The sequence below is a fragment of the Monodelphis domestica genome, chromosome 8, assembly GCF_027887165.1.
Source record: "Monodelphis domestica isolate mMonDom1 chromosome 8, mMonDom1.pri, whole genome shotgun sequence".
Taxonomy (NCBI): Eukaryota; Metazoa; Chordata; class Mammalia; order Didelphimorphia; family Didelphidae; genus Monodelphis; species Monodelphis domestica.
In genome coordinates this window covers 37,968,226-37,991,499 of record NC_077234.1, presented here as the reverse complement: position 1 = coordinate 37,991,499, position 23,274 = coordinate 37,968,226, and the positions used below count along the sequence as shown (strand labels likewise).

The 23,274-nt window shown below is 37.1% G+C and overlaps 1 protein-coding gene across 8 annotated transcripts in view; it reads right to left on the bottom strand.

Moving 5' to 3' along the window:
- NAALADL2 (N-acetylated alpha-linked acidic dipeptidase like 2) overlaps positions 1-23,274 on the bottom strand; it is a 1,419,153-nt gene that overhangs the window by 143,893 nt on the left and 1,251,986 nt on the right. For all 8 annotated transcript variants that reach the window (XM_056808005.1, XM_016424651.2, XM_016424653.2 and 5 more), the window contains one exon: positions 17,327-17,422. In XM_056808005.1, the coding sequence (XP_056663983.1) occupies positions 17,327-17,422 (96 nt within the window). The remainder of the gene's footprint in view (positions 1-17,326; positions 17,423-23,274) is intronic.

Sequence of the window (23,274 nt, the reverse complement as noted above, 5' to 3'; positions counted from 1 at the left end):
CTTTTTTCATCATGTGAAAGAAGACTCAATAAATGAATAAGCAAAGTAAAAAATCGCATGCTTCAATCTGCATTCAAGCTCAATCAGCTCTTTCTTTAGAGGTGGATAGTATATTTTTTATCATACGTCCATCAGAATTGTCTGCATCTCTGTACTGCTGAGAAGAGCTGCCATTCCCAGTTGATCATCATCCAATATGCTGTTACTGTGTACTATGTTCTAGTTCTTTTTACTTCACTTTGTTCATATAGGTCTTTCCAAGTATTTTAAAAATACTCCTGTTTGTCATTTCCTATAGGTCCTTTGTACCTTTCTAAGAGAATTGAACATTGGAGCTGACGTTAAAAAGATCTGAGTTCAAATCCCATCTCTGCCATCTAATGGCAATGTCACCACTGGCAAATATCTTTACTTTTCTGAGGTTTCTTCTGTTTTAATCCTGGATCATCATTTATTATTTGGATCAAGTTGGGCAAATCATTTAAGATCTTGGAGTCTCAGTTTTCTTATCTATAAAGTGAGGGGATTGGATTAGATGAACTCAAAGGTCCCTTTTGGCCCTAAATTATCATGCTAAAATAGAGATAATACCAATAGTTAATGTTCACGCTAACTTTGAGGTTTGCAATATACTTAACACATATTATCTCATTATCTGTATGACAATCCTGTTAGGTCGATGTTATTATGATTCCCATATTACAGATGTAGAAACTGAAGATGAAAGTGGCTAAGCAGCCTGGGCAGGATCACAAAAATGGTATCTAAGGCAGGCTTTGAGACTGGGTCTTCCCAGGGGCAAAGAGTTAGGATAGTAGATAGAACCCTGGGTCTGGAGTTGGCAAGACTTGAGTTCAAATTCTGCCTCAGATATTTACTAGCTGAGTGACCCTAGGCAAATACTTAACCTTTGTTTGAATCAGTCTCCACATCTGTAAGACGGGGATAATAATAGTACCTACCTTTCTGTTCTGGGTTGTTGTAAGGATCAAATGAGATGATAATTTTAAAGCACTTAGAATAGTGTCTGGCAAATAGAAAACTCCATGTAAGTTAGATGGCATCCTTATTATTACTCCCGACTCCCAAATCTGGTCCTCTCTCCCTCCCATCACTGAGCTGCCTCTCCACAATGATGGCTGGGGCACCTTCCTTATACAGGTTTTGTTTTTGTAAAATGCCTTGTAAACCAATGAATCTAATTATTGAGAAGAAATTATTACTATTCTTCATTTCCAAACCCCGCTTTCTTCCCTAATCAACCTTTCTAATTACTGACCACTTTTATTCAGAGCTGGTTCGGCCATGAGAATAATTGTGAGACTTACATAAAAGTGGTGGAAAATTCCTTTTTTTTAGGAAGGTTTTCGCCTTTTGGCTTATACTAGAGATAACAAGCTTAGGCTGAGCATCTGTCACCCAAAGGGTCATCCAAATCAGCCTGTCCAAAGAACTTAGCAGAAACATATAATTATAGTTGAAAGGAATAACTTTGGTCATGTTTTCCTTTGAGATTTGAGCAGTTAAACAGGCATAAAAATTAAATGTAAAAGCAATCTTTAAAATTAATTAAAATGAGATGATTTGTGTGGAAATCAATAGAGGTTAATGGGAGCATAAGAATACCAAAATACCAGTCAGATCTCAGTAAATGGAGTGACACAAAGAAAAACTCCTTCATTCGGAGCTAAGTTTTGTATTGAATGAAAAATAGCCTTAAGTCCACGTGGACTTGCAGCCTGCTCACAACAGAGTCACCCCTTCTCTCTTCCAGCTCAATAATAGCGCTCATCTCTAATGTCACAAAACAATACAATTTCGAGAGTTGAATAGGGATCTTGGCAGCCAGCTAGTTTGTCCAAATCATTCAGTCAAGTTTCCAATGAGGGGTTGTCCACTCTTTGCTGAAAGGCCCCCCTAAAGGGAAGAGTCAGAACCTCCAAGGCAGTCCATGCCACTTTTATAGAGTAATAATTGTCATGTGATCTCAGCCAAGTCTTACAAAACTTGTATGAAGTAGGTGCCCCAGGCATCATTGTGATGAGGCAGCTAAGTGGTAATTGCGAATGCTGATAACTTTGCATTTTGCAGCATCTTTGGGCATTGAGGTCTTTATGCCACCACTCAAGCATCTCACAATATTGCCTCCACTCTGGCCATCATCCTGATATGCTTCTCATTGCATTCTTGGATTCCATCCTCTGCCTCCTCTGGCTCTGATAGAGGAGCTTTTCCCCCTTATCTTGTACAGAACTGAAGCTTCCATCCCACTTCTCAGGCATCTCTCCAAACCATCCTCTTTGAAGGTCTTTGCATTGTCTTCCTTCATTTGAAGACAAGAATCGTTTTGCTTGCTCGTATTTATGTCCCTAGAATTTAAGCAAAGTGCCTGATACCTAGTAAGTGTGTAATTAATTCTGTTATCCTATCAGCCTGTCTGTCAATCTGTTTTTCCAATCCTTCCATCCATCCATCTATCAGTCAATCAATCATCTATCATCTATCTTTCCTTCCATCTATCTTTCTATCTCTCTATCCATCTCTCTATCTATCACTTCCACTTTTGCCCTATTAGGTCAAGCAGGTCTACTATGTGTTCTATGTAGGAGGTCTTCAAATGCTGCCAGATATTATCCTAAATTATCCGATTATCCTAAATCTTCTATTCTCCAGTTTAAACATCTCTAGCTCCTTCAAATCATCACAATATGATGTGAAAGTTCTTCAACCATTCTGATTGCCTTCTTCTGGACATTCTTAATGATCAATATCCCTTCTGCAATATGGCGCCTATAACTGAATTCAATAAATACTCCAACCATATTCGGGCCAGAGTAAGGGGACCATTACTGCTCATATAGCCTAAGATTATATTAGCTTTTCTAGTTGTCATCATAAAATTGAGTTTGCTATTTACTAAAATCCCAACAATAATTTTTATGCAACACATAATTTTACTAGAAACTAAATATATAGTGTATTTGTATCACCAAAATGACACCTAAGAATAATGTGTCATATTCTAGAATATGGCTTATAATGTTGGTACATGTTTATATGAGTGTGTACATGTGTGCATGGAAATGTATGTGTATATGTGTACACATATTTACAGAGATTTAAGCCTATGGATGCATATAATATTTGTAGACAAGCATGTATGTATATATCCATGCATCTATGGGCATTTATCTATACATACAAAGAAAGAAGGACATATATGGATCTGCATGGTTATCTACTTGTACATGCCCATCACTTTGTTTTTAATCTCTTGCTTTGGATTTAATAGTCAAATATGTAATGCTATACCATTTTTGTTTCTGGAAATATCATGGAAGTTGATTGCCCCATGGATCTATTAATGATTCTTGTGACCACCCACACATTTCTTTCTCTGTATTTCCAATCATTCATGGGTTGTCATTCCCTTTAGAATACAAATTCCTTGGGAGCAAATATGGTGTCATATTTTTTCTTTTAAATTTTTTCTTTTTAAGTTTTTTCCATGATTCCATGATTTATGTTTTCTCCCTCATTCGCCCACTTTTGAGTTGACAAGCAATTACATTGGGTTTTATATATATTTTGTTTACTGAAAATCTATTATTCTTCCTTATAGAGACATGCAAAATATATATATATGTATATATATATATATATATTTATTTATCCCTGTGGTTTAGCAGTGTCTGACACATGACACATGCTTATTAAACATTTCCCATTCATGTATATTTGTACAAATACATATGCCTCTGTGTGTGTATATATATGTATATATGCAGATATATATACACACATTTATTTATCTATTTATTTATTCATAAATGTGTACATATATGGTGCATTTTGGACCAGATCTCTGATTTCACCACTGTAGGAAAAAAAAATCTTCTCAAGGAACTCACTCTACCAATGCAGGTACCCAACATCCAGTTACTTGTACAGTTAGATGGTTAGTTAGAGCTCTCCGAAACTTACCTTCCCATGGTCCTAGAGTCAAAATATGTCAAAGGCTGTACTTTGTAAGGGTGAAAAGGGCTTATTTATATAAAAAGGTTAGACTGGGTTATATTTAAAATAGGGTCACCAGGAATTTATATTAATTCCAAAGAGATTTATTTACAATTTATTTACAAAATATAGAAAGAATGAAGAAAATCAGAGAGAGGATAAGGTAAGATACCTTAGCTTAAGCACTAAGTAATTTACTTCCGGCCCCTGGCTCAACACGGACAGGGAGAGTTAGGCATTGGCAAAAGTCACTCTTAAGAGGTAAGTCTATCCTGAGGTTAGTTTTTTTCAGAAAATCCAGCAGTTAAGAGTCAGCTTTTCACTCACCATGTGTCAGTAGAAAGGAAGAGATTTTAAAATAACCTCACCAAGAACAGGGTTTCGGGTCTAGCCTCTATTTCCAAAGAATGAAGAAATGTTCCTTACAGGAAATGACAGCTCCTTTTAAAGACACTTCTTTTGCGTCACTTCCTGTGACTTCTAATTTTACGTCAACCAATCACAGTTGAAGCTTTCCTTTATGACTGTCCAGTGGACAGTTAATTTAATTCTGATTCATCACCCACTATTGCACACATGGGTCACACACCTCCCACTTAATGACTAAGTGGGATGTTTACACTTTTGGTAATCAGATCTAAAAATGGGCAGATCTCCATATTTAACTTTTAAGTAGGGTGTTTACACTTTTGGTGATTAAAATCTAAAAATAGGCAGGGGTTACAATTTAGTCTTCACAACTTGAACTAAAGTCTTCCTGACTCTGAGGTTGACTCATAATCTATTATCACATGCTGCCTCTGATAAATATATATTCATACAACTATATACACATATATGTATATGCATATAAAATTATACATATATTTGATCCCTGAAATCCTCAAAAAGTTAATTTTTCTCTTATAAGCATGTTTTAAAGATATGAAATGAGTTTTTTGTTTACTGAAAATCTACTATTCTTCCTTATAGAGACATGCAAGATTCACATCAAAAGTTATTATGTCAAATAAGGTCTTCCTAGAAACCCAGTTACTACTTTCTTTGTTGAGTGTAAGCAAAAGTATGAGTTTTCATAGTCTAAATTAAAGTCTCTTCTCCCTGGAGATGTTCTTTTAAAAATGGACTTAATTCACACATAGTGTAGGCTGGAGACACACATTAATTTGATTTTCTGCACTGTCAATATTTTATATAACATTAATCCATAGACATAGATTAGAAGTTTATTATGCCCCATTTTTTCTATTGACTCACTTAAAAATTGCTTACATCCTCCTTCAACAACCAAAACAATAATCTTGTCTTCTATTTATTGGGTTTTCTCCTCTAAAGTCCTTTCACATAGATTAGCACATTCACTTTCACAGACTTTATAGAAAACAACTTTTTTTTTTCTGAGACATCAAAAAAAAAACCAAACTACATCATTAAAAAAAGGTCATTCTTAGAAGGCTATTACTCTTTCTGAAAATCAAAGGAGTGCAGGAATCGTGGCTTTGTCACCTTAACCTCTCAAAAAAGACTTGCATTAGATCAAATATTTAGTAAGAATTAAATTCATAGTACCCACACCTCACAAGACACAATGGGGCATTGGAAAGAGTAGAGGACCTAGGTTTGAACTCTGCCTATAGGGAAGTCAGGGGAATAGCAGATTGAGAGTCAGGCCTGGAGTCTGGGAAGACCTATATTCAAGTCTGAGCTCAGATATTTTCTAGTTATGTGACCCTGGGCAAGCCATTTCACCCCAATTGCCTAGCCATTATTTCTCTTATGCCTTGGAACTTGTATAGCTTCTAAGGCAATAGATAAGAGGGGTTTTTGTTTGTTTTTAATTCTGTCTTTGACACTTGAATAGCAAAGAATGTACTTTGTTACCTTAATGTTGTGAATCTTAAAATTTCTCAGACTCTACCTTGGAACATTATCTTAAGGCTATGGTTAAGGTTATTCCCCATTTAAACAATGGAGGTACTTGATCAGGAATGTATTGGGAACTCTAACATTACTCCACCCATACTTAGACATACTTTAGGGGAAGATAAAGTTGTAAACTCCTTACTGAACAATGAAAAAGTACTTAACCCATACTTATAGTGAGGCAAAAGCCCTTAAGCTATGTCTATTTTTAGATCTAATACAAAAGGGTGCTAAGTACCTATGAAGGTCAAATTAATCACTAAAAGGTCAAGCAACTTGCAAGGGGAAAGCTTAACAAAGAGGTGTGAAGTACTCAGAAGATATAATCTACCCTGAGAAGGTGAGAACTAAAAACTAAGAATAGGCTATCCTAGGAAAAGCATCTACTGTGATTGGTAGACGTGAAAATTTAGGGGAGGTGACACAAGAGAAATTTCTATTTAAAAGGAGCTGTATGAACCAGTTCAAGGGATTTTTGAAATTAGTTGGTAGCTGAATTGGAGGTCAGGAGTCAGAGGAGGCTGCTGGGTCTCTGAACACTAGAGTTTTGCTTGGAAAGATCTTGTGGTGAGTGATTAAAGACTGACTTTCTCTTAAAGAGAAAAGGCCTAGGCAATTGGCCTAGGCCCTAGCCTTTTTCCTACTATTTCCTCTTACTCTGTCTCTCTCCCTTCCCTTAATTCCTTCATTTATATTAATTAAAATCTCCATAAACTGAGCTGACTTGGGTATTTCATATTTGGGAATTTTCCCATGGTGACCACTTATTTTTTATTTAAATCAAGACACTAAAAATTATCTTTATGGTTTTTGGCAATTCAAAGTCTTGAAACCCACATTTTTGAGGTCACAATGTGCAATATGAACATAAGGATTTATCTGGTATAAATGCTGCATTTAATGATTTGGGGAACATGCAATATTTCTCCAAAAGAAAACAAATTTGTTGAGAACAAAGACTTTTGTGTTTACATCTGTATTTCTGGCATTATCTGAAATATAGTACGTTCTTAATAAAGGGAAATTTTTGAGATACACTTGATAGATCTAATAATATATTTCACAAGTCTATTGGACCAGCATTCTGTTCTTCAAGTTCAGAATTCATAAGTATAACCAAATATTCTGAAATCAGCACTGAGTGTTCTGCCATAATTTCTGCCTCATCCATCCCCAGGTCCCCGGAGCTCACCAATTCCTCACATAATCACTGTCAGAAACACTAATTCTTTTCTGAACCAATTACCAGTCAGACACGTCAGTTGTTTCTATAGTTCAAGGCTGTTTCCTGCCAAACAAAAATCAATACTGTCAACCATCAATTATCTTTTCTAATGGAGGGGAGCAATGACCTTGATAATCAAAAAATCATTTCTATTTGGTTTTGGAATACAGTATATGTCACACTGGATTATGGGTAGTTGTGAGTTTCAAGAAATACACACTGGCTGCTTCCTGTTCAATTCCCTACCCTTCTCCCTTCTCAAAGGTAGGGACAAGAAACTCATCCAAACCTAAGAAGAAGAACCAGTTGAGTTGACATGTTTTCTTTTCAAGTTAATGGCCTTGAAGTATGAGAGGAAAAGGGAAAAGGAGAGGAGGAGAAGAAAAAGAGAGGAATAATATTAAAGGTCTTTTTCATGGATGACTAATAGCTTAGACAATTGTTTACATTTTCTATCGCCTTTAGTCCTCAGAACAGCCTCTATGAGATACCATTAACTTTATTTTACAAGTGAGCAAATTGAGCACAGAGTGGGAAAATATTCATCCAAACATCCCAGAGCTAGCCAATTAACAAGCATTTAATTACGTGATAACTATGTTCTTGGTGCTTTGCTAAGAACCAGAGATTTAAGAGAAAAAGAAAGGGGAAAAGGAGTCAAGATTCAAATCCTTATCTTTTGGCTCCAAATCTAATGCCCTTTCTTCTTAGCACAAGCTATCTACATTTGGGACCTGGCAGCTCAGAATCCCAGGGGATTTCCTTCAAACCTCCATTTTTGTGAATCTTTTTATGAGCAGGAGTACCTAGATGGAATCAGTTAACAGAAAAGGTGCAGGTCAGGGCAGTCTTTGCCTGGAGGCTTCCAAAGATAATCAATAAAGATAATAATCTAATTAAAATAATAAAAGGTTGATGGTATGGAACTGCATTGAAATGCCTACCATTGTTGACATTTCAACTTTATGACCATTAATGATTAAAGTTTAGATTTTTTAAGGCTCCCTGAAAATGTCATTATCAGAGGAAACTTTGGCACATTCAATAGTATCTAAGCAAGACAAATATTTCAATATCCATACTGGCCTTTTCATACTAGCCACAGTTTATGTTTACTTTTTAATCTCTGGTATTTGTTACAAGGAAAACAACCCATCTTCTTTGTATTCCTTATTTGAATTTTTTGTGGTAAACATATAACTTCAACTGGCTTAAATCAAAGGACTTCAGATCAAATTCCAGCTGTCTTCCTTCATTAGTACCTTTTTGATTTTAGGTAAATCATTTAAGGCTCTGTGTCTTGGTTTCCTCATCTGTAAAATAGGGAGGGTGCAGGGTAGTCTAGATATTGTCAGCTGTTCCCATCTTCAAATCCAAGCCTCCAAGGGACACCAAGGAGAGGAAGCAGAGCCAATCTGCACTTTTTTTGTTTATTATTGTGAGCCCTTGATCAAGCGGCTAAAGTGTTGGTGGGAGTCAAAAAAAAAGAAGAGAGAAAATGGTGGTCTTACTCCCTCCTGTTTACTTCTAATAGACATGACTGGCACCTGATTCTGATAAAAGCATAACTACTTCATACTAATCTAACCTTATTTTTCCTAATCATCTATGCTGTCCTTCTTTATTTCCTAGTATCCCTTTATTGCAATTTCAAAATCTCAAAAGAGAATTTGTACTTTTCTTGGTACCAGGCTGGATCTGAACTCTTTACTCCATTTTGAAAGAATTTTCACTGTAGCTAGGACATTACTATATGCCACTGATCTTCTTCATTACTTTGCAGCCAAAACTAGAATTACTGTTGGATTCTGGAGACTTTTAAAATCTGTCTCAATAGACCGAAGCTTAAGATAGAGTTACATGATGAACCATCACTTATAATTATTAATATAATGCCAGTGTCAGAGTTGTAGAAACATAGGCTTAAATTCCAACAGCTTTCCTACTATCAAGAGAAGAAAAGAATGCCAAGTCCAAGATTAAAACATAATTAATGAGATTGGCTTTATTTCCAAAATTGATGGGCATAGAGCAAAGTAATTAAGTAAATCTCAGAAAAGCAAATTGTCAGTGGATATGATGATGACTAGTTAGATCATCACTACTCATATCAATCAGATGAATGGTTTATGATGGGAATAGTTTCATATCTATTTCTTTAAACAATTTATCTTTACAAATATTAAAGAAAACATATCTCTGGTCTAGGCAGCTCTCTAAGACCCCCTATCCAGAAAAATGTTCGCCTTTTCCTTCTTTCCTCTCTCATGGTGGTTAGTACCTTTCTAGGACTTTCGGGAAAAATTCTGGTCATATATCATTTCTTTCCAAACTGTCAAGTTATTTCCTCCATAGCCTACAAGCATCTCATTTTAGCCCTCTAATTCTGGATTTAGCTGCTTTGATTTAATATTAACTTCATTAGAAGTTAAAACTGACATTGAAAATATTTTCTCATTAATTTGAAATCACAATAAAACATTTTATTTTTTAAAACCTATATTTTCCAAAACAAAGATTTTACTGAGAAGCGTGACATTATTTTACATATTTTTGCAAATGTCTTTAACATATGGCTTCATAGAAAACAGCTGGATCCTTAGATCTGCTTCTGCATCTAATCTGTTGCAATGATGTTTTGGTTGAAGTATGTAAAGAAAATCCTGCCTCACATATGTAGTTGGAAAAGGGAAGAATGGTTTTATAGGCAAATAAAATCTTAGTATTACTATGGAATAGTAACTTGTTCATTTTGATCTCATCATCCCCTTGAAAGGGTCTTCATAAACCCCAGGAGTCTGCAGATCACATTGTGAGAAAGAATCCTTTTCCTGGACCAGTGAAATCTGAGAAATCCAATCTCCTTGGCCTCTCATCAAACCTAGCACAGAGCTTAGTAAAACAAAGGTTTAGTAACTGTGTATTGAACTGTATCAAATCTCAATTTGATATGATGAAACGACTTAACTTTTGAACACTACATTCATTCTACCTTAAACGACACATTGTTTGAATCAAGTGCTACATAATTCAAATGAGGCTAGGAACTAGCTGCTAAGAGAAATGTTTAGAATTTAGGACATATTTTTTTCTATCACATCAACAATTGTAAAAAATAGATATGAAAGACATACCAAACAAAATATTTAGAATTTCTAGTAAAAGAGTGGTCCCCGTTACAAAAGAAAAACAAAACAAAACAATAACATTTTCTCCAGAGGTGGTGGCTGGAACAAGAAATATATATTTATTATGGCTAATCTATATCACTCTAACTCTGTGTATCCTCTTACTCCCTGGAAGCTTACCCATTATCTTGGATTACCTCTTATCATGGTAGCACTGAGTGATGCCTTCAGAGCATCTAAGTAGAGAAATCCAGTGCCTTTACAATCAATTCTGAAGGGCCATCAAATTCTTCCATTTTACTTTGTTGCAGTGAGTGCTGACCTAATAGGTAGGGTACTGCCTGGGGCATGGAAACATTTTTTGCTCTACATTTTGTTTCAATATTATTTTTGTTTGTAATGGGATTTGGCCTGGCTACCTAGAGTTAATTTCTTATCTTTTTCTTGCTGTGTCCTCTATCAATGTTATCGTCTAAGTTTTTAAGAGTAAAAAGGAAAAAAAGTCATATTTGAATAGAAGTTTATAGGAAAAAAGAAAACATTTTTTTTCTTTTTCAAAATGAAAGATTATAGCTCCAGATCATGGAAAACTGGACTCTGATTTGGGAAGTCTGAGTATGAATCCTGTCTCAAACACAGGCCACCTAACTTGTTCTCCTATGTAAAATGGAAATAAGACTGTCAACGTTAACCTTCCCCACCAGGTTGTTTCAAGCATTCTCTAAGGGTTTGTTTTTGTCTTCCCTTTTGAAGTTCCTTCCAATAAAGATGTGTTGCCTGTGTGTGAGAACAATATAAACTGAATAATCTCCCAAGAAGCCCACTTTCACATCCAGTGACATGAAGAGATCCCCACTTACTGATTCTGGGTCCTCAAGCAAATTTTGACTTTTACAGATTGTACTTTTTGTGCCTTTAATTCATAGGGTTGTCAGAAGTAAAGCACTTTGTAAATCATATATATATATATGTATATGTATATATATATATATATATATATATATATATATATATATATATAATTTTTCAGATTACCTCCAATTTATCCTAGACACTGATTTTTGGATATCAGATGCACATTTGTTACCTACAGTTTTTTTTTTGTGGCACGTTTCTTCCTCTGTTACAAGGTGAGCTTTGTGATAGCAGGGCTGTTTTTGCCTTTCTATACAAAAAACTCAGTAAATACATGTTGACTGGCTCTCGTTGACAATGTGAGCTTCAGCATGGCATTTATAGCTCTCCATAATCTGAGTCCCATATACTTTTCCCGTCTTATTTCATAGTGCTTTGCTTAAACACCCTCTATTTCAAACTCCTTGGTTGACCAGCTCTTTCTTGTATGCCACATTCCTTCTTGTCCCTTTATAGGATCAGTCTCCTGGGTCTGGAAGTACTAGCCCCACTTGTACTCCAGCCTTGAGAAATCAATCCCTCACTTCCTTCAAGAGACAGCTCAGGTCCTACCTCTTACACACGACTTCCTCAGATTTCCCTACTTATCTGCCCTTTCTCTTTTGAAATTATTTTCTTTGCACATATATTATTTACTTGTGAACATGCTATGAGCCCCTGGTAGAATGTAAACTCCTAGAAGGTAAGGATTATTGGATTTCATCTTTCTGTTTCCAGAACCAATCCCAGAGTCCTTTAAATAAAAATACCCTTGATAAATGTTCTTGTTTTCGTTGTTGAGTTGAAGGAGCTTGAAGGGGGCATTTCTTTTAGACGGTGGTCATCGTGTAGTCAGTCCACTCAGTGACTCATTTCTAGTGTGCTTCCATTTAAAATCTTTACCTTCTTTCTTGGAATTAATGTACGTGTGATTTCCAAGGGAGAAGCGCAGTAAGGGCTAGGCAGTGGGGGTTCGAGGGACTTGCCCTTGAATCCCAGCGAGGAAGTACTTGAGACCAGAATGAACCCAGGACCTCCCTGGTTCTCAATCCATCCACTGAGCCATCTCGCTGTCCTAACGTGTTCCCATTTTTACAAACATGGAAAAATCTGTCCCTGGGTGTACCTGCCAGCTCATGCATAGACAATTAATTTTCTTAGTCATTCCTATCTTTGTTTGTAGAAACAACATTTTGTAATATGCTGTCAGAAGTGAGGAAGGATATTTTGATGATTAACTCGTTTAAAAAAGGAATCTTCTTGACAGTCTCATTTGAGTAATAATGGGCTCATGAGCAATACAAGAAGCTAAGAGCAGAAGGTGCATCTTTGGAAATGATGTTAGTGGTACACAATAAACCAAATTTCTGTAGTCACAGAAAAAATAGTCAGTAAGAGCCTCAATTTAAGTGAAGGAAGCCTTTAAGTTTAATTATATACGTGAAGGGGGGAAAACCCTCCAGTTCCCCCTCCTCCACTCAAAACACCCAGGGGTGGGTTTCCATTTCCCAGCATCTCCCTCGAGTGGCTCCAACGAGCATTCATTATGCTAAACACAAGCTGAGCGTTCAAAATGAGTATTTATTTGTTTTTGCTAGTGTAGCACTTCATGAAAACATCAGGTACAGTTTCCAATGCACATACTCGACATCCTTGAACGAGATCTGGCATAGCGAAGGAACAAAGATCTCAGGGGGCTTCAGAAATATCAAGTAAAGCTAGAAACATGACTATATACACACATGCACACGCACATGACTACATACATGCACACAGATACATACGTGCACACATAGGTGAGTGCATGCTCATGGCAAAGAGGACTGGTGCATGATTTCACTGGTAGAGGGAACTGCCCTCTGCCAGTGCTGGCACAAAGAACATCTTAAGATTAAATACAAAAATACTCCTACCTCTCTAGATTTATGTTGATGGTTATTCATGGCTCTGTTTTGCATACATGTGTAAAGTACACATACACACACGCTGGGTGTGACATGAGATGAGCAAGAACCTCGAGACCAAGAACAATTAGGAAGTGAATAAATAGTGTAGAAAAGAGATCATGAAGGCTTAGACTAAGCCAGGGATCAGGAGGATGGTTAGGAGGGGAGAAAGATCCAAGAGAGATGACAACCTTCAATTCAGTGATTTCATTCAAAAACATTTATTAAACACTTATTATACGATGCTAATTTATATCATACCATCTATTATGGGATATTAATTATATTCTACTGTATTACGATATTATATTGGGTAGCTGGGCCTGGAGATGGGGAGGCTTACGTTCCAATCCAGCCTCAGTGACTCAGTAGCTTTGTGACTCTGGGCAAGTCATTTCATTTTGTTTGCCTCGATTTCCTCACCTATAAAATGGGCTGGAGAAGGAAACGACAAACCACTCTAGTATCTTTTTCAAGAAAGCCCCACGTTGGGTCACAAAGAGTAGAGCATGACTAAAAACTATTGAACAATAACAAAATGATGGGCTAGATACTGTGCTATGGTCTATAGGCATATATGTAGTATATGTGGATCTATTACCATCGATTCTGCATTAATTAGGTTTATTACATTTATTTTACCAGAGACCTAAAAATAGGCTCCGTGACCGCAATCCCAAAACCACGTCAGGAGCCCTTTGGGCAAAATCAAATCTGCCCCTTCACACTGTCAACTATACCTCAGTTTCTAGAAAGAGGCGTACTAGAAATTCCATCTGCCTCGTGGATGTCATTGGACTTTGAAACCTTGAAAAGGGAATGAAAGACAGCTATTGGGTCTCTTCCATAAGACAGCAGAGGCAGGCTCTGCTTTTCAAAGCTAGAGGGTGGAGTGGCATCTCGGGAAAAGATCATAATATTCTGTATTTTGGTCTGCAGTCCCTGTTTTACTTCTATAAATATAAATGCAAATTAAAAAAAATCTAATCGCTGAATTCTGACTGATCTTTACAATGGCAGAACACCTAACCAAGCAAAGCCTTTTCACAGTAAACTTTATAAAGGTAAAAATCTGGTGGTGGATTTCAGTTTCATGTTTCATTTATAAGGGAATGTTTTAGATGGAATTTAACCTGTGTTAGTATAGACAGTCAATACTCAATGGTGAATGTCAGGGATGGAAGTTATAGAACACGAGTCATGGAAAGGACTCAGGGTTCAACCCATAACTGCATAAGGATCCTTCCAAAGAACAAGAGGCTATTTAGAATTTCTTTGAGGAAATCCACTGAGTGAGGGGACCGAGAATTTACTGAGCCAGATCCAGTTTGATTTATTTTTTTTTTAAACCCTTACCTTCCATTTTGGAATCAATACTGAGTATTGGTTCCAAGGCAGAAGAGTGGTAAGGGCTAGGCAATGGGGGTTAAGTGACTTGCCCAGGGTTACACAGCTGGGAAGTGTCTGAGGTCAGATTTGAACCCAGGACCTCTCGTCTCTAGGCCTAGCTCTCAATCCACTGAGCTACCCAGCTGCCCCCCACTTTGATTTTAAGGTAGAAAGAAAACGGATTAAAATGAGAGCTCACAGAGTAGGAAGCTGACCATGATTTTCTTCATTTCTTTTTTTATTCCATCATCTATGTTTCCTCGATGTAAAATGAAGATGGCAATGATGAAGATCTCTCTCTAAAACAATCATATAGGACTTACTTTTCTTTAAAAAGTGGGAAAAAAAGTGAGGTCATGAAGGGAAATTCTGAAAAGTTTGAGGTCCTTTACTAATTTCAATGACCTTTTAAAAATATTAGTTAGTTTTTCCTTGTCCTCTGTAGTAATAGGCAGTGATTTTTTAAATATGCATTTGAAAGTATTTTGAGTTTGGGGGGAGAAGAAATATGGCAAACTCAGTTTTTATTTACTGCTAGATTAATTTTCTAAGAGCAGAGCTCTGATCATGATCTTCTAACCTCAAACTATAAATGGTTTTTAATTATCTACAGAATACAGTCCAAACCACTTAGTCTGGTATTCAAGGCTTTCTATAATCTGGCCCAAATGTACATATCCACACTTATTTCCCACTGCTTCGCTTAGTATGCCTGATGCCAGAGACAAAGTGCCTAAAGAGATTTTGGGCCCCTGAGGTCAAGTCCTAAAATGCTTCTCTATTTCAGTTCTACCTAAGTATGTCATCATCCCTGTAAGGGAATTCAATGTCCTCAAGACCCACAGAACTTTCTGCCTCTCCTATGGTGTCTATGACTTTCAGGCTTGATTTCTAATTATTTGTATTATATGTTTTAGGTCAGGACTCAGACAAACTACCATTCAGTTTTGAGGCTTCTAATCCTTCTACTACATCATCTGTGAAGAGGAATAGAATCATCAGAATGTGGAATTCAGCTTTTGCCCAGTGTGGCATGCGATAGTCATTAGAGAACACTCCCCAACGTTATAATGCACGTCCAGAACTTGGACAGCTTAGCGAGCAAGGCTATCTACTTACCTTAACCTGAGGCTAACCATAACCATACCCCACTCAAGGGAACATGCATAGAATAATCAAACCACACTAACAGATGCCAAGGGAAAAGAAAAGCAGTAATAAAAACTTAGGCAATCATCGTAGTGAGGTTCTACAATTCTGTCTCTCTTTGTTCCCTTTCTCTCTCTCTCTCTACCTGTCTTGGATGGACTGACTGACACACTCTCTCTCTCTCTCTCTCTCTCTGTCCCTCTGTCTCTCTCTGTCTGTCTCCCTCTTCCTTCTTCTATGCTTTCTAACATTTCTATTTTTCTCTGTCCCTCTGTTTCTCTTCTCCTTTCTCCTCTCTCTCTGTCCCTCTGTCTCCCTCTGTCTGTCTCCCTCTTCCTTCTTCTATCCTTTCTCTCTAACATTTCCATCTTTCTCTGTCCCTCTGTTTCTCTTCTCCTTTCTCCTCTCTCTCTCTCTCTCTCTCTCTCTCTCTCTCTCTCTCTCTCTCTCTCTCTCTCTCTGTCCCTCTGTCTCTCTCTGTCTGTCTCTCTCTTCCTTCTTCTATACTCTCTCTAACATTTCCATCTTTCTCTGTTCCTGTTTCTCCTCTCTCTCTCTCTCTCTCTCTCTCTCTCTCTCTCTCTCTCTCTCTCTCTCTCTCTCTCTCTCTCTCTCTCTCTCTCTCCTCCTCCTCTTTCTCTCTCTCTGTCGCTCCCTCCCTCCCCAAATAGATGCAGCTAGTGTAGTCTTTTGGCAGCTTTCTACTCTACCTGCCTATTGTCACTGGTGCGGTGATGAATTACACCTTTTGGCATCCACACAGAGCCTCATTTGTTACTTTCTTTGAGTTCTATGCATTATATCGAAAAGACAAATGCCAAGATAAATAGGAATCATTTTTTAAAAAACAAAAACAAAACTCCTACAAGAAGAAAATTCAGCACCAAAAGGAACAAACAAGAAAACAAAAAATGAGGAGCAAGGTTAGGTGAAGAAAGTTACAGGTTCATGATTTAGACTGAAATAACTTATTTGAAGGGTCTCCCCTTCCAAGGAAAGGCTTCAATATAAAAGGGCTGAACAAGGGCACAAGAGGATTGTTTGGTTTGTGTTTATTTTTCGCCAAAAGAGAGTTCATTCTGAAGGAAGGTGGAAAATGATTGATATAAAAAGCAGCAATAAAATATTTTATTTTTTATGTTCAAACTAAAATATAGAAGTTGAATAAATATGAGAGGTGTCTAGCTTTTTCTTCTCTATAGCTGGGTATTAAAATAGCTCCAGCTACAAGAAAGTAGGTTTATTTCAACATTTTACCAATTAGTCTAACCTGCCTTCAGAGAAAGGAGAGAACAGCCAATAATTCAAGATAATGGAGATATACACAGAAGGAAGATAATTAGCATTAAAAGCTATGTAATTTTCAACAAGTCATCCCCCCCCCCTTTTCCTCAGTTTCCTATCTATAAGATGAATTATTTGGACTAGACAGTATGTCAGTTCTCTTTTAGTCTAAAAGTCTATATTTTGGATTCTATATGATTTTCCTTGCAGAAATAAGTTTACATTTCTCAAAGAATATTTTAACCATCCAGATGAGTTAGATAGATAGATATAAAAATTTCCTTCTCAACCGAAAGCACTCCCATTCTCACAAAACAAAAATTTTTTTTAAAAGCCCAGATAATTAACTGACCATCTTTCCTCACCCTTACCTTAGTAATGGTTTCATGAAGGTTGAAGAAAGGGTCCAATTCTTCAATTTCTGCAGCACGTACAGGAAAAAGAGCCTCGGAAAGAAAGCTTGGACCCTGTGACAAATCAGAAGAGAAGCCTTTAAGACTCTTCATTGATTTTGTTCTTTAAGTGTATATTGAATTTCCTGTAAAGTTTCAAAAGAACTTAAGTATTTTAAGACTTTTTTTTTTGCTGTTTGTAGAACTTCATTTTAGTGGTCTAATTAACTCATTAAAATTATCATCAAAAGAAAGGAAAATCCATTATGTAGAATTTTGGACACCATCACATTAGCTTGTTGGTCAAGAAGTAGGTTTGATGTACCTTTTTCTCAGCAAGAGACAATCATCCGTGACAGTTTGCCTTTTTCCAGGCAAAGGAATGGATGCAGAGTCTGCTACCAAGCTTGTGAGTGCCTCCTAAATCTATAATGTATTAGGTTTTAAGGACTGAAAAGACAAAAATGGTGCCTGGCTACAAAACACCAAGTGGAAGAAAAAAAAATTAAATTCTGGATAGTGTCAAGGTAAACTTGATACAAGAAGTAAAAGGAAACTTTGGCAGGTTTTTATTTTTATGCTGGATCAGCAAATGAGTTGATATACTTTCACCCAAAGGAACCACACTATAGCAGATCACCCATGAATATTAAGATGGGGAAAAATGGACTAGTAAGAGAACAAATAAGTTATGCTTAATGAGATGGACCAGGAATCAAAGTATCCCTATGGAATGAAGAAGAAAAAAAGTGCAAAAAAAATAAAAAGAGAGAAAAAACCCTCAAAGTTGTAGATTGCAACACTCAGCACTCTGGAGAATTATTATTACTGACCCATAATCAATGATGACTGCTTTTTTATGGACCTATTTTTCTTAGTAGAGATCATATATTAGTAAAGTTGAAAAAAAATTAAGATCTTATTTAATTATCTCCCTTTACAGATAATATGAGTAGATGGGTTAAGTGATGTGTCCCAGATCACACAGCTAGTTCCTGGAAGAGCCAAGACTTGCAAGTCTGCCTTAGTCAATATAGGAGACTCATTTTTTAGGGAGTAGCATTCATTCCCATGCAAATAATTAAAAGTTTGTTTTTAGGGAAAAAACAAAGCTAACATAGCATATTATTCATCAGCCCCAAAGCCAGGAAGACTTGAGTTCAAATCCCACCTGCAAAACATAATGGCTATGTGACTCTGGAACCTTTTAATGATCTAGATAATTCTATGATTTAGTGGAGTTTCATTACTCAGGAGTTCCCTTTACCAAAGAAATGCCAAGTCCAAGACCTATTCGTGTTTCTATCTTCTAATGACAAGGTCAAGGACAATGCATGTTTGTTTGTTTTTTTAAACTGTCCTTACAATTTGTTTCAATTTCCTTAAATTTTCAGAATGTAAAAATCAAAACTAGATCAAGTCCTGAAGGACTTGCTGAATAAGATGAAAAGGTCATTTCCTCACCTTCAGCCTCCATCCTCTGGGAATATGCTAGTCAGAGAATCACGTTTGCTTCTTTAGCAAAGCTGGACATTGCTGACTCCTTCATTTCCTAGCCACACTTGCTTATCTAAGTCATTTTGGTGCTATTAACTTTGATCATTCTCTCATTTGGACCCTGTGAGACCATGGCAATGATGAGGTACTGTCGTACCCTGGACTGGTCTATATCAAAAAAAGAGCTGGGTCTGAGTCCACCTCCAACACTTTCCAAAAATATAAGCTCAATCCATCAACCAATCAATGGGCATAAAAAAAATTAGACCCTCTTATACTGTTTATTGTCATTAAATCAAGAATGCAAATAGAAAAAAAGGACATGAAAACAATCAGAGAGGGACAGGATCAAATCTGTGAAAGATTAAGATCAGAGAAGATGTATAAGAAGATACCTCTCCATTTCTGCAAGGGAGGGCGAGTCTATGGGAATGGGGCACTGTTTATATTGGCAGCCTTTTTTGATGTATGGTTTCTCTTGGTTTTTGTCATAAGGGATCGTTCCCTTGGAGTGATGGGGTAAGGTTACACGGAGGGAAGCAAATGATATAAAAATGATGGATAACAATACAATTTTATTTTATAAAGGCCAACAAACATCAATAAATCTTTTTTTAAAGAGGATGATTAATTTTATTCTTTTCCATGAGCATGCCCACCTTATCGTACCATTTTCTCAGGTGAGGAAATTGAGGCTTGAAGAGTTTTTCCCAAGATCCTCTGTCTACCTCATTGGACTCATAAAGACGATTCCTTAAACCCTAAAATGTACTACCCAGCTGTGAACTGCCACACTTCCTGTTGGTCATCGGGGTCACAGGAGCCCCTCTGGGGCTCAGTCCAAGGTTTCCGGACTTCCTTTTAGTTACCTCTTTCCTCCCTATCTAGTGAGTAAAGAAGATGGAGGGATTGAGTAGTGGTTGATCTCATGGGCCAGAAATAAATGGCTGCTTCTCACTTTGAGGGTTTTCCTTGGAAATCTGGGCATGACTGGTGTTGGAAGGGAAAGTCTGCCCATTCACTGGGCTTTTTTCTTTGTTTTTGCCATGGCTGAGTCTCTTCGTGATCCTCTCCAACAAGGAACAGAGGCGACGTTTTCAGGGTAGAGTGAGGCACTCTTACCCTTTGCCTTCCTTTCCATCTACACATATGGTCCTTCTACAAACACGCTTCTTTACTGGAATGTAAACACATGTGGGTTGCTCCCTGGTTGCTTCTCGACTTAATGATGGTATTTACCTATCTCAGTGGTTCGCACCTGTTTTCTGGAGTGGATGAATGCACACTGAGCCTGGGGTTCTGCGCAGTCTGTCAGGGGAGTTTAAGGATAGATGGGCACCACATTTCCTCAACTTGTTCCTCATATTAATTAGATAAAAAAACAAAGGCTCGTGGACCTTAAATGATAAATTTATTTTATATTATATTTATTTATATATGTATATATAAATAAATATATAAATATAATTTATAAATATATATTTAATATATATATATTAAATCATATTTAAAAATAAGGACCTAAAAAATAAAAAAATAAATTAAATGATCAGCTTGTCAATGACCTACTTCTAGACAAATGATCTGAGGTCTCTGAAGACCAACACCTTGAGAGAGCCCGTGGGATGTGGGATTTATCACTGGAGTTTCCGCAGAGGTGAGCGAGGCAGCCTTTCCTTCCGAGGACGAAACAAGAGAAACAGAGAGGCCACTTGAGGGTCATTGCACTGGCCACGTGGCAGAGGCAGAAAGTGAACTCGGGCAGCTGGGGGAATGGCAAGGATGCTGTAGAGGCTTGTTTCTGAAATGGTGATCATTGTAACAGAAGCGAATAGAGTAACTTACTGTCCTCAGGAAAGAAAGCAGGGGGTAACGGTTAGAGAATGGGCTTCAGCATCAGGAAGACTTGAGTTTAAGTCCTGCTTTGGACGCGTCATATCTCTGTAATCCTGGGAAAGTTCCTTAATCTTTCAGGGATCCAGGGAACTCTACGTCTATAAGAAGCAGAGCTGTTGGGGAGCTGGGTGGCAAGATGCCCAGAGCCTGAGGTCTGGAGTCAGCAAAACACATCTTCCTGAGTCAAATCTGGCCTCAGATACTTACTAGCTGTGTGACCCTGGGCAAGTTGCTTCATTCTGTTTGCCTCAGTTTCCTCATTTGTAAAATGAGCTGGAGAAGGAAATGGCAAACTGCTTCAGTAAGGATCTTGGTCAAGAAAACCCCAAATGAGTTTTGGTTTAAATGTGTTTGTTTGCTTATAAAAATGAATAATACAGAAATATGTTTTGCTTGATAAAACATGTATAACCCAGATGGAATTGCTTGCCAGCTTTGGAAGGGGAGAGGAACAAAGGGAGGGAGGGAGACAATTTGGATCAACTTTAGAAAACTTAGGTAGAAATTTATCATTACATGTAAAAGATAATAATGATAAAAAATTAAATTCAATTCAAAAAAGAAAAGAAAAGTCCAAATGGGGTCATGAAGAGACAGACCCAAGTGAAATGACAGAACAACAACAAAGCAAAACAACTGATCATCACTGGTGGATGGAGTTTTCTATGTGGGAATTCCATGTATCAGTGAAACCACAGGTTCTGTCCTATTTTCTCTCTGTTATCTCCTCAAAAAAAGAAAAAGAAAATTTCTCTAAAGTACACTAGAGGACACATTTTTACTAAAACTTCAGGGAAGAATATTAAAGTAATCATTTCAACAGCCATAATACACTTCGAGAATGATTTCATAGTCCCCATTTATCTGTGTTTATTTAGCTGGAAGTGGCTTGCCAAGCCCCATCATCTCATTTTGGCAGGAGTGAGGCTGTTAATTCCCTGCCCATGGTTGTGGCCATAAGGCCATTAACTAGGAATAAACAAATCATTGGGAGGGGGATGAGAAGGAAAGGCCATTTTTGACCCTTTTCAAGGAAGAACAAAAAAACCATAATATACCATAGATGTTCAACTCCATACTCGATTTAGATCTGCCTTTCAGTTAAACTTTAGCTCTCCATCGCACTAATTTTTCAAATAAGAGTCATTTTTTGTTCATGAAAACAGCGGAGGCACTGCCGCAGCTCGTACCGATTGGGCATCCTGAGTTTAGGACTAGAAGGGACCTTGGAAACATCTCATTCAATGCCTTCATTTTCAAGAGGAGGAAAGCAAGTGGGAGAGAAATCATGGGAATCGTCCAAGCTGGCCTCGCTAGTTTGGGGGGGTCTTCTGACACCCCCTTTATCCTTCTCGCTACTAGACCACAAGTCACTGGTCTTTCTAAGTAGGATGTAAGTTTTTGGAGAGCAGGGTGGTTAGGATTTTTATAACCCTTTCGTAAGGCTTGAAAAGCATTTTGCATGTATTATTTCATTTCAACAAAACTTTAACGTGGGTGTTTTTATTATTTCCATTTGATAGCTGAGAAACTGAGGCTGAAAGAGAATCACGAAGGAAGTCTCAGGCCTTCTCTCCAAGTCTACCACACTACCTAGATATCCGTCCAAAGTCTTGAGCTGCTCTGAAAACAGATTCTTCCTTGAAAAGGTCCGGTCTGAGATTTAAAGAAACCTCTTCCCGTGCCCATTGTTGGCCTCTAATTCAACAATGAATAAAGAAAAAATAGACCAGAGATTTTTTTAATAGGATACAAAACACATTTATTCACATAAGAAACTTAAGAGCAGTAGATTTGGATTCAGGGACTTGAGTTCTGACTCCAGGTCTGAAAAGGACTATCTTTATTACTTTTGATAAATCATTTATTTGAATGGGTCTCAGTTTCCTTGTCTGTAAAAAGGGTAAGCAAGACAAGATATGGACCCTTAGAGATCCATTTCCTAAAAGGTACAAAATAAAAAATATTTCTAATAAACCGAAGATCTGAATAGGATTAAGAGAGTGATATATTAGAAGGAAAACTGGCTTTAGAATCAGAAGTTCTGGGTTTGAATCCTGGTTCTGCCTCATTATTATCATTACTATCACTGTTAATTAATAAATAATGTCAATAATGATTAATTAAAATGATGCTAATTAATAAATATTATTAACCTCATGATAATTTCTAGATGCTTAAGCTTTACAAAGTGTTCTACAAATGCTACTTTATTTGATCTTCTCAATTATCCTGGGAGCTAACTTCTTTTATAATCCATATTTTAGAGTTAAGGATATATAACCTGGGGGAGGGGGCACTTTATCTGTCTCAGTCTCAGTTTCCTCATCTGCAAAGAGGATCACTGAATGATAAATAAAGAGCTAAAAGGATCTTACAGGTCATATAGTCCAACCCCCAGACTTTATAAAGTGGAAGAGTGAATAGAGCACAGAACTTAGCAAAAATTCAGATTTTCCCTTGGATACTCCCAAGCTAGTGACCCTTTAAGTCCCTAAAGGACTTTGTGCCTTGCTTAAAAATCAGAGCAATAT